The 12283-nt window shown below is 43.5% G+C and overlaps 1 protein-coding gene across 1 annotated transcript; it reads right to left on the minus strand.

The window, feature by feature from the left end:
- Positions 1-1212: 1212 nt before the first annotated feature.
- Positions 1213-6093, minus strand: LOC125766297 (probable fatty acid-binding protein). The gene is made up of 2 exons (XM_049432115.1): positions 5795-6093; positions 1213-2063 (listed from the first exon to the last, which is right to left on the minus strand). The coding sequence occupies exons 1-2, from the start codon at positions 5865-5867 to the stop codon at positions 1741-1743; spliced, it is 396 nt and encodes a 131-aa protein (XP_049288072.1). The 5' UTR covers positions 5868-6093; the 3' UTR covers positions 1213-1740.
- Positions 6094-12283: the final 6190 nt, after the last annotated feature.

The following is a 12283-nucleotide window of genomic DNA, read 5'->3' on the forward strand; positions in this document are numbered from 1 at the left end:
GAAAATTTTTTTAAAATTTTTTTTGGATTTTTTATTATTTTTTGTATTTAAAGCATTATTTGAGTGAAAAGAAACGTATTTCAACCAATTGGCATTAAAATGAATCCATTTCTAATTTTTTTTCAAAACTACTCAAAAAAAAGGTAAGGCTGTAGCCTTAGGAAGTTTTCACAATTTTAAACTTTTTTTTATTTTTTATTCTTTTTTTGTTTAAAGCATTATTTGAGTGAAAAGAAACTTATTTCTACAAGTTCGCGTTAAAATAAATCAATTTATAAAATTTTGCTAAATTACTCCAAAATAAAGCTAAGGCTATAGCCTTAGGAGCTGTGGCGGAACTTCTCGTAGGCCCTAAGCGGAATGGTAATTGCGGCCCCAAAACCAAAGAGAGTCGCACTGTCGATAAACTTAAATCAATGAGGTGAATGAAAAATAATCATTGATGCACTATGAGCGATCGGAGGAAGTCAAATTATGAAAATACTGACCGCGGGGTGAACTGATTTCAAAAGTGCTAACCGGGGGAGGGAGTTGTTTTTGGCTCCGAAATTAGTCGTTAAACGAGCTGACTCCTAATAACGATTCATTCACTCTAAGTTGACTCACCAAAAAGAGTTGTTAATCTCATCTCTAATCAAATCCCATCCGGACCGTTTCCCGGATATTATCCCGGACGTTGCTGGTAGATTCCAATACATATCTTTATTCGGATTGGCTATGTTTACTCAATAAACGCTTTGCCAATCGGCAACACAATTATCCCATGATCCCAGATATTCTGATAATTTTCACAACTTTTCGCCCATTGCATTTACGGAGAAGTCCTTAAAAGTGTCTGTATTCCAACATACTAAACTTTTTAGGGCATGAATGTCTTATCTTGATACAACGTCGTTTAACGATTCGTACTACAATTCATTTTATCGCGTTGCCGCATAGTCTATTTCTCGGATTCTATGGGGTATCGATCCAGATGGGGTTTAAGCTACGACCTCCAGTGAATTAAACCGAACGGTGAGACACCTCGCTGCTTAAATAGGTTATTTATGTATTTCGGATATCTGAAATACGATGCTACAAAGATGATTGTGTAGATGTGCATGGTTGGTCATAGCATTTATTTTAGTAGAATAAGACGTTTCCCGATGCTGCAAAATAAAATTTAATAAACAGAAATAAATGATACAAAACAACAAAAAGCGAAACTCAAAGTTATATAGTAAATCCGTTACGCTCGGATTGTTTTATTCTTGATGATCTTTTGTTAGCAACAAAACAATCGAGAATTATGATCAAATCATAGTATTTCATCCGAAATATTTACATAAACAATCAGAAATGAGCAAAATCCATTATTCGTTATCGTCGTTATTGCTTGTACGTGCACACGCACACGTACCACACAACAGCCGATTTCTGGCGGACTCGTATTATTACATATGCACACATACACACAAACATGTTACGCCCCTGGCAGAATCGCATGGTCCTACTCCATGTGAGGATCCTGCTTGTATCGTATAGTTTGTTCGTTGCTACTTTCTCTCACGCTGTGATAAAATATAAATGCGAATGATGCTGGAAATGTGATGTTGGGATGATGTTGTTAAAGCAAGGGTGTCCTACTCCGTCGAATCTTCCCGCCGTCCGAGTGCCCTTCCATTCGGTCACAGATCGAATGCAGCTCCAGAGGGGGGTGCCGGAAGAAGCCGGGTTATTAGTCAGTCGATCCTTGTGCTCTTATACAACCTTGTAGTAACGGACGCACTTGGCGTTGCCGGCAGTCATGGTGGCGGTCAGGTCGGTGGCGGTGAACTCGCGCACGATCGTGGTCGGTTTCTCGCCCTTCTGCTCGTGGATCAGCTTGTTGCCCTCCAGGGTGCAGACCGACTTGACCATGCGGCCATCGACGGTTTCCTCATCGAACTCCTCGCCCAGCTTGAACTTGATCGTCGTGTTCTTGAAGGTGGACAGCGTGTTGAACGTGTACTCGTCACCGTTCTTCACCAGCTCCACCGTGGGCGAGATGCTGTTGCCAAGCTTGCGGAGTACCATGCCAACACCTGACAGAAGGAATGGGAAAGAAATGGGTTAATACTTTGTTGAATTCGTACAAACTCTTTCGAGCATCAGTGTGACATTGTCATTGCAGTGGAATATATTTGGTGTCTGAAACAATGCAATAAAGAAGATGTAGCTCCTATCCTATCATCCTGGAGAATGTGTACCTTTCAAAAACAAAGGCTCTCAATGTCACTGCACCTGACGATCATCAGAAACAGCTGACTATTGCCTTACTGTTAGACTTTGGTGCTAACAACGTACCAGCGCAGACCGATAGCCAAAGTCCACTCGTTAAAGCACGACAACGAACTCCACCGGTCAACGCAGAGTAAATGCATAGGGAAGTGTGCAAACCTAGCGTTCATTCTAATGTTGGACGGATCGCAGACTTCCTGGTGTAGCGTCGGAAATTAATTCAACTGATGTGTGTCGCGTTTCAGGTGTGGACGTTTATTCTAGTCGGTTACTTACTGGACCTCAAAGTGGCGTTGAAAAGTGCTAACGAAGAGTTGGTTCTAAAGCAATCGGGAAGGTATCGATCACGTTCTGCGATCGTCTCTTATGGGATGTCTCATGATTAGTATGCATTGATCGTTGGACGCTGATAGACAATTACTAAAACTGATCACAATCAGCTGCACTTTAACCGATCGTATGCCTTGTAGAATATTTTTCCTCCCTCAAACTAGAAATAGAGTAAACATCCTCCTGACATCTTGCATCATTATTACACAACAGTATCTCCTTCCTATTCCGTATTCCATTTGGCTTGTCTGATAATAAGTTGCTTCACCGTGCTGCTGCACTTGGTGAGGGAACAATCAGGAAGATTATGTTTACTGCAACGGATCGCACGAGGGCTCAACTGTTAAGCCTCTACCTACGAGCCGAGCCCCGATAAGCGCCCGTTCCCCGATGAAGGTTCAAAGGTGCAAATTCTGCCTTCGGCGGTCGTAATCTTGAATCTAAACTTAGTCCCCTGCAATCTTCCCAGTGCCATGAAGCTTTGTGGAGGTGATTTTCGATAGTACAGCACAGGGTGCCTGCTTCAGTTTTCTTTGTATCGAACATCGATCAGCGGTCAATTCGAGGGAGTCCTCCCATCCTAATGACTGGCAACTGTGTGGCTAGCCTCTGTCGGGGCTTATCAGTATTTAGTCCTTTAATCAGTGTGAAGCAGTGAAACTTGGAGAAAAAGAAGACATTCTCCATAAGCTCCGCGCAGAGTTCTTGCTCGAGCTAGAGGGCAGGCGAGTCTTATCATCGCTTATCTGGTTACAGTCGAATAAATCCATCAAACTCCTTTCCGCCCTAACCAATCTGTTGGATTCCTCAACCCAGCAATGACTTTGGTTTAAATTTCACTTTTTCACCTCTTCCATCCTTTTCGAGGGTGTCGATCGATTGCGGTTTCAAGCCGCGACTGCGACCACGACTAAAGGCATTAATTCCAGTTCGATGCACAGCCAATGGAAAACAACCAACACGACCGTCGCCGTGGCGTGGCTCGATACGACGCCGTTTCGTTGTGCCGGTGGTAATTTCAAGTGACGCTTAAATGAACCGAAATTATGCAATAAACATTGTGTGTCGACCTGACAGAATCGTTAGCAACAGGTTAGAGGTAACGCTCATAGGCACATTGACAAAAGGGAAGCACGTGGGACCATTATAATTACGCGTCTTGCGCAAATGTGACGCTACTTTCCTCATGCGTCAAATGTAATTGAAGTACATATTTTGCGAGGACCGGATTAATCGTGTTACACTCATCAGCTGATATGGTCAAGGGACGTGACGAAGAATTTGGGCTTTATTCGCGATGCGTTGATGCTAATGAAGTTGATTTATTTACCAACAATTCGCTATCTTTCGACACTTTTCCACGAACAAATGCTTTGATGCTGCTGTCGTCATCGGACTCATCAGCTGTCGATGTGGCCACCAACCAGATAACAACGGCCAGCGGTCTATCCGTCATCGGCGTCCGTTGTCTGCCGCAGTGTCACACCGTGAAACCAGTGTAAATGGGATAATATAATGGATTCTTGATTCAATTATGCTGCCCTCTTCTTTAACCAATTGAACCTTTTAAGTCTGGTCTGGCCTGCGGGTCGTAAGTTTGAACAGAGATTCCGTTGAGTTAACCAGCCGCACAACGGGACAGATGCTTCGGTGGACGGGTTGGCTGTGGGCCAGTTGATAAGTGTCACCTCGGGTACCATGAGAAAATGTTACAAACAACTGTTTGCTGTCGTGGTATGAGTGCAGGACAGAAAGCGCAAAGGCACTGGCAACGAACTGACCGGCAATTGGATTGAAATTAATTGATTCACAATAGTCACACACCGACAAACGCTCTTTATGCACCGCTCGAAAGGAACTCACTTTCAAGAGGTTATGCAGAAGGAAACCGTTTGATTATGACATTTTACACTCTGACTGGCAAGTACTGATGACCGGGAATCGGGAAGAAGTACGCTCCGGATGTGTCTGTCTGGCGTTTTAAATGCCGCATTCGAAGGAAGCGATCTCTAAGTTGGATGCTTCCTTTTGCGGATATATTATGCGACAAATGAAACTTGATTAATCTAATCGACTGTTGCTGCGATACAGAAGACCTGAAGAAGCAAACAAGCGGTGTTGCATTCTTTAGCAAGAAGGTGTGTCCATGGAAAGTGACGCGGACACTAACGTGAGTCACCTCAGTCACGACTCAAATGTGCTGAGTGAGTACATTTATTTTAAACAGTATAATATAAACATTTGGCCGTTTGTGACAACTTGAAAGGAATGTAAGCGTGTATGGAAAAGCATGCCATGAGATAGAGGAGAAAGCATAAAACATTACGCATCCTCTTTCTTCTCGCTCGCACATTAATCTTTTTTTCGACAGAGACAGAGAGAGCCCAAGCGAAAGGGAAGTGTCAAACATCAAATACATTCGTACGCAATAAAATGTGCATTTATACGTCGCTGGAAAGTCCATTGACCTGTTCCGTCCAATGGAGACGCAAATATTTCCTACTTTGCCACATTGTCCATCGCTAACTGCGACAATCGCACCGAAGTGAAGCACTATCAGTGCATGGTTTTGCCGGCCGGCAAAAAAGCCGGTCGTTTGAGTAAGAGAGTTAGCGCATATATGCTTCATCTCATCGAACTTTGTGCAATTTGCATAGGCGTTGGATGGAACTCGTTTTATCTGGCGATGGTTTAAAAATACGAGCCAGATTCCAGACGAAACTAAATCAGCAGGATTCCTGCCTTCGCTTCACATTCTTTGAGTTTCTGGTTCTCGAGTTTACCTGATACATTAACTAACGCTGACGTGTTCCCCCGTCCACCTCTTTCTTTTCAGCGCAAACGCACATTTTTATCGTACGATGTTGTGTGATTGAAAGAACACTCTCCTCATGCTGTTGTTTGCTAAAGTGAGAGCGAACGATAGAAGGGAGCAGAGAAAGATACATTTGGCAGCATCGGATCATCTCATGCGATGTGTTCTAGATTACACTGACCCAGTATCGTGTGTTCATGCATGGTTTAGCAAGGCGTTGCAATTAACACGCGTATTTTGTCACTGAGGGGAATTCTACAAACATTTCACTGATTTTGTTGTTCTATGGGAATGTCCCAAACCAAAGACGCATTGTGCAATATCATCACTTTATCACGAGCCAAGTGGACCGGCTTTTTTCAACACGCTCACGCACAACCCACTACTTACCGAGAGCCTTCATGTAGTCATCGAATCCCTCCGACTTCTCCATCTTGTACTTCTTTCCTTCAAAGACGGCCATTGTGGTTTTAAAGTAATGTGGGTTTTACACGGGATGGGTGTAAAATGCAGGTGGCTTGGAAAAAGCACGCGTGTCCGCTGGAGATGAAAAATCGGAAAAAGCGACAACCGTCTCTCACTGTGTCTGGCACCGAACTTGGCTCTCTTTCTCCGGAAAGGGCGTTAAATACGCACCAGCAACCACCGAGCGTCGGCTAACTTCGGCTAAACCTTTGCGATAGCGAGCGCCCTCTACCGACAACAAGCTGTAGCTCCCGTCGTTGACGGCTGAAGATAACGCATCGAGTCAACCGTTCAAATGCGCCGTTGTTGGTTTTGATGTTGGGACGGAATTAGCTTTATGTTCGGTGGTTTCGGAGAGATAGAAGGTTGTTTATCTACTTTTCGAACCAGATAGCAAACACGCGAATGCTATGGAAAAGGGTTCGCTTTGGTGCAGTCAAGGGGATAATGTTTTACAATCACCTGTAGATCCAATCACTGCCAATGGACTTTGACCAAATTAAGCTGTGCAACCTGGAACTTATGAGTTATGGTTGAGTTTTATTGCCTTTCAATTTAAAATAGCATTTGTTTAATTTTAATTTTAATTAAGAAACGTAATTGATAGGGCTTTTTATTCCAGAGTACAAAAGTTAATATGTTTGTTTATTTAAGATTAAATTTTAGGTTCTATGCTACATTTTTAATGAATAAAGTATAGTTATTGTGATATAAAATTAGATAAGTTTAATAGACATTGATTCCATATTTAAAGTTCTAAATCTTTTGATTTATTATGACTCTTACAAAACCTACAACACAAGCACACCTTCTATGGAAAACTCATACAAAATGAATTCAATCGTTGATGGACAAAAATACATTCTCTTCTGCATTGCCAGCAACCATCAGGCATGTTTGTGCCGCAGATCCTAAAAATAAATCTCCCGAAAATATATTCCTCCTCATCTGCCCCCAAAAGCGAAAGGATGCTACCGAACGGCATCATCCAGCGTATGTGCATATTATCGGTGTGCCCTTTGGCCGGCAGTCGTTCTGGGTGTGGTAAAACGGGTGAGTGTTGCCGCTTTATCGATTTTGATTCGGGATCACCTCACAAACGGCTCTAAAGCCCCCATACGAACTGTCGGTGTTTCTTCTGAGCTGGATGGCATGCTGATCCTGATAAGAAAATCCGTCTCGCTCCGTAGAGGTCAAGATAAGATAATTGGACTCCCGGTTGCGTGTCCGGTTTCCAATCTCGAACCGCCCTGATACGGACCGGGTATGTTTCTTTTCTGTTTCTTCATTCCATCTCATCTCTACGGCTTTTATTTGCTGTGCATGGCTAAGCGGTATTCGAGGTTAGTTCCCGCAAGGTGCTTCCAGCTTTTGATCGAATAAATGTAATCCCTTGAGACAAACATTGGGCAACAAAAACAGGCAAAAGACACCAGTTAAAGTTCTCTGTGCCATTGCTGTTATTGCTGTTGTTTTGCTATCAAAGACGGTCGTGATGGCCTCGCTTCGTCTTGTTATGATGGCACATTAGGCACGTCGTTGCTCATTTTTTTCCCTCCTTGCTTGCGGACACACTTGGGTTGGGATTTAGAAGTTTTTTCACATGAAGAAAAACTTATAAGCACGTTTGATAATCCGGAACTAGGAAGCAAGTGCGCGGGAAAATATTCTTCAGTAGAACATTGTCGGGTAAACGCATGGAATAAGTAAGAAAAAAATATGTGTTTATGCACAAAAAATGTTACGGGAACTTTTGGTATAATGTAAACAGTAGAAAGCAGTAGGTAAACAGATAGGCATGGAAGATAATACTTCTTGTATTAGCTTGAAAAACAAGAAAAAAGCTTGCTTTCTTTAGTAGAAATAGAAATAATGGAACTACACGACTAAAATGTGTGTTTTTCATTTACTTACAGATTCTCTGTCTATAAACGAGACTAAATTCACATCTAAAAGATGTGATTCGTATCTTCTTATCAAAACGCCTAAAAGTATGCAATTCTTGTATTTTTGTATTTTGTATTTGTATTTTTGTAGCTGATAGATTTGGTTAATGAGTATATAATTGGGTGTTTGAATTAAATATAAAATTGTATCTAAGTGTATCAATCGAAATGCTGAGTTATCTGAAAATTAAAAATTAATTTAATGTTAATTCATGCTTATTTAAAAACGATAAAGAAATCAATTGAATAATAAAACTTTCAGTTTGCGAGTTTGGATAAGTTTCAAACACCTGGAAATTAATTTGATTTTGCAGTTTAGATGCATGAAATATGTAATTTGTTTAGCATCAAATAATTTATAGTGTTATTGTATAAATTTTGTTCTACAAAAAAGTATTATGGACCGTGAAAAATAATACACACATTCGAAGATAAACACACACTTTCAACCTTTTTACGGCTTTATGAATAAAACAAAAAGGGTACGGCTATGGTGGAATTGTAAGCGCCTATTCTTCAAACTCCCAACAGCAATTTTAGTAGCACTTTCCACCACGTGCAGGCGGGATGATCATTTGAGTCAGCTCTGAAGGCAAGGCTCTGCTCCTGTTGTTGTTTTGCCACCACAAAATGGTACATTCGTATCGAGGGTGCTGCGTGAAACGTGCTACAGGGTATGGGAAATGTTTCACTTCATCCCATAAAGGTTGGAATGTAAGGAATGAAGTTTACGTTTGCACACACTAAAGCAAAAAAAAAAATAATAAAACTCTCTCCCTCCGTTAAGCGCAAAAGGTAAGAACAACCTTAAGCTGTAGGATAACTTTGGTGAATCAGAAAGGACAGTTTTCGATGGTGTGGCTTGCAGGGAAGGGTGAGAGTTGAGACGGAAAGTTTCAAATAACCGAAGTGAAGAAAAATTTCAACCCCATTATCACGCAGTAAGTAACCCCCCCGCCTCCCTCCCTTGATGTGGGAGTTGATGCTATAAAACATGTAAACATTGCTTCTGGTTATTTCCCGTCTGAAGATGTTCGGTTTGCCAGAACCGGGCATTTACCGAGAGTGCTCTTTTTTTTCGTGTGCTTTTGCTTCGAAACTCTTCCGAACAACAATCCACCGCGGCCTGTGCCACACGCCACCCAACAACACAGACGCACACACGTTTACGCATCGTGTTCCTGCGTGTCGTTGGGAGGACCGTTTTTTTGCCGTTGCGCCGTGTTTGGCGTGTTAAAGCTCAACACAGGCAGCATGTGTGTATGCGGAAGACGAGCTTTGCGGACGGACCTGCCAGACGATGCGAACCGAGCAGGTCGTGTGACGCTTTTGCGTTAGTATAAGTAGGCCAAAAGTGCATCCGTGTGTAGCCGAAGTCTCGCGGGCGTGCAGTGTGTCTCGTGACCTACCAACGAACCGATGACGAGCGGGAACGTCCGAGACGGCTGTGTCTGAGGATGGTGGCGAAAGAGAGACGGCAGACACGGTGGCAGAGGGGAAGGCGCGAGGGTTCGTTTTTCCGGTTGTTTCGGGAAAAGTTTGTCCTTTCCCCTGAATGGGACTTCGGTACAGTTTCGGGTTATTTCTTTTTTTTTGTTGTGGCGTAAGGGGAAGTTTCACCTTTAGTAGCATTTATTGGGCCCCACAACAGGACGACTGCTGTTGCTGCTTGACAACAGAATTCCGTTCGTCCTTATGGTGAGTTTCGACAACCAATCGGTCGAAGCATGTGTTGTGGACTATTAGAGAATTCCCGCGCTTTCTTGAAATGGGCGCTAGAACTGGGGATGGTTCTATGTATCGATTAGCTCCAGCACGCGGGGGTTAGTCTGGGGATTAGGGAAGCAGAGGGGAAAAAATCAAACTCACAAAACCAATCCACATGGAAGAAGCGGCCACCAAACATACAGGTCGATACACTTACAGAAGTAAATCCAACCCGAGGTACAGCGGCAGCATGCATTGCAGGAGGGTTACTGTAAATTACGACCAGTACGAATGAGCATGTGCTTTCGGTTAGGTGCACACTTTATGACCTCACAGCTCACCTCCCCCCCCCCCCCCCCCCCAAAATCCATTCCCTCCCGTGCCCGGACGTAATGAGCGAAACCTTGAAAACTTAAACCATTCAATCGATGCCCGCTACCCGCTAACTATTAATAAAATGCGAGTTTGTTTACTAATTCAGTGGGCAATGCAAAGGGTGGAGTAGTGACCGTGCCCGTAATTGTGCTCGCCCAGGAAATGGAAATGGTAAAAAATAGTAATAATTTTTCCATGACTTGCGTCTTCGGTTGTTGTGGCATGATTGGTTGGCAAATGCTTATGCTTGACGATATGAAAATGCCACACTCGGATCGATATGCAATGGGCGGTCGACAGTGGTCGACAGGAAGGGTTCTGTGTTTTAAGATTGATAGCAAAGCTGGAATTGGAATTTGTGATTATTACCCCTTTTATGGGGGAAAATTTTAAAATTTAATTTTACTGATTTTTATGCAGTTTCAAGCTTAGTATATGAAGTTTAAAAACATTATGTTTTCGGTTTTTAATCACTTTGAATAGATTTAATAAATCCAAAATTAAGTATATGTGGAAACAACTCACAATGCACCTATATGGAAGAGAACACACTACAGCCCCAGGTATAAGGCAAAACAAACTTCACCTCATCTAGCCTTACTCACCGCATTGCATTGCCACCCCAACCCCGCTGAGGGTTGGAAGTTTGACTCCATTTCGAAAGAAACCGTGACGAAAATCATGTACGGAACTCGTACATTTCAAAACAGTTTCGTTGATCATTTCAAGGACGAAAGGTAGTAGTTCCATTGGGGAGGGGATTGGCTGGAGCTGGAAAGGGAATGGCGGAACGGTTCAGGATATTTATGTAGTATCCGTGAATGTCGTTAAATTACAGACCCAGGCGCTAAACCGTGTGGCCAGTGTGGTGTGTTTTCACCTTCACCTAATTTCAGGTCGCGTTTCCCACGGTTCTCTACCACCTGTCCGTTTCGTGCCCTTCCTGCCCTACGCTACGTGTGTGTGTGTGTGTGAAGTGGGCACAAAATTGGGCAAGGGAATAAGTTAGCAAATAGGTAGGAAATAATCCGTTCGTTTGCCGTTCCGTCGGTTGCAATCGTACCTCGTAGGCTCTACAAAACATTGGCAAAGTGAAACAGAGAGGTAGAGAGAGAGAGAGAGAGAGAGAGAGGGAAAGAGAGAAAAGTAGAGAGAGAGAAAAAGGAAAGAAAGGGATACATATTATCGTTTTAAAATCATCTCAAAAGAGAACCGGCGTGAAGCTTTAGAACACTGTTAACTTCAGTACCCAGTCCACAAGCTATTCAACGTCCTGATCGACGGAGCTTTCGGGATTCGCATCGTGCTCGGTTCGGTACGATGGTTACTAAGTTCGTGTACGAAAGAGAGATGCGTATTCGAACATTTGTCAAAGCAAGATAGAAATAAAGATAAAGTACCTGTTCACAGTCGGTAAGGGGAGATTTATTTTTCCAAACTTCCAGGATGTTTGTGGATGTTAGTCGTGCAATGACACCCACCAGAGGGGGAAAAGAAACAACAAACATAACAAGCAAAAAGTGTGTGTGAGAGAGAGAGAGAGAAAGAGGAAAAACAAAATCACGAAAGCCATCCTGATGTGAACCTCAGAAACAGCAACAGTAGAGCGAGACAAAAAAGGGAACACTATAGCTTTACCGATGGTTTTGCTGTCGGGACGGAAGTTCGAAATTCGAAAATTGCGCACGCAGTTGTAGGTTTTTGAACTCTTCTCGCCGCTAGCAGGAAAGTTCGTTCCCATCCCGGTGGCCCACTAGCAACCGAAGCCTATATATTCTCAGGACTACTCGGGTAAGAAGGTAGAACTGTAGTAGGCAGGACAGGTAGACAGGGTACCACATGGTGGCAAATGAAATAACACGCTGAAATCGGTTTCCGCTTGATGCTACCGAGCAACAAAGGGGGGGGGGGAGGAGATCGGATAAAGGGGAAGTTCGGTACGAGGGATACGAGGGAAGAATCCTGTTTCCGTGCCGAACGGGGCAAAACCATAACCAGACGCAATAGCAACACTGCCGAAGGAATGATGCAAAACCTGTGTGGACGAAAACAAAACGGTAGGATCTGTGCCGTTCGTCAACCTGATCCTTGGGAAGATCTCCGGCATGGAAGCAGGTGAAGAACTCGAATAATGAGGGAGACAAAAAAAAACACACACACACACACACAGAAGCCCCACACTTATACCATCAAAAGCCTGGGCACATACTTTCGCGTGTGGAGCCACCACTCGACTCGGCGGGCCCTGTGGGGCAGGCTTCGGGGCACGAGCCTCCGAGGTGAAGGCAAGCCCAATCGGGATCGGCTCCGGATCGGGTTTGTTCTCACCGCTTTCCGTGGGGGTCGGAGTTTTAGAGGGGGTGGTTGGGGTGCACGAGTTGGCAGC

This window comes from Anopheles funestus, chromosome 2RL (genome assembly GCF_943734845.2).
Source record: "Anopheles funestus chromosome 2RL, idAnoFuneDA-416_04, whole genome shotgun sequence".
Lineage (NCBI taxonomy): Eukaryota > Metazoa > Arthropoda > Insecta > Diptera > Culicidae > Anopheles > Anopheles funestus.

Coding starts and splice junctions, on each gene's coding strand:
- LOC125766297 (XM_049432115.1), bottom strand. CDS start 5,867: ATGGCCGTCTTTGAAGGAAAGAAGTACAAGATGGAGAAGTCGGAGGGA. Junction 2,064..5,794: donor TGACTACATGAAGGCTCTCG/GTAAGTAGTGGG, acceptor TCCTTCTGTCAG/GTGTTGGCATGGTACTCCGC.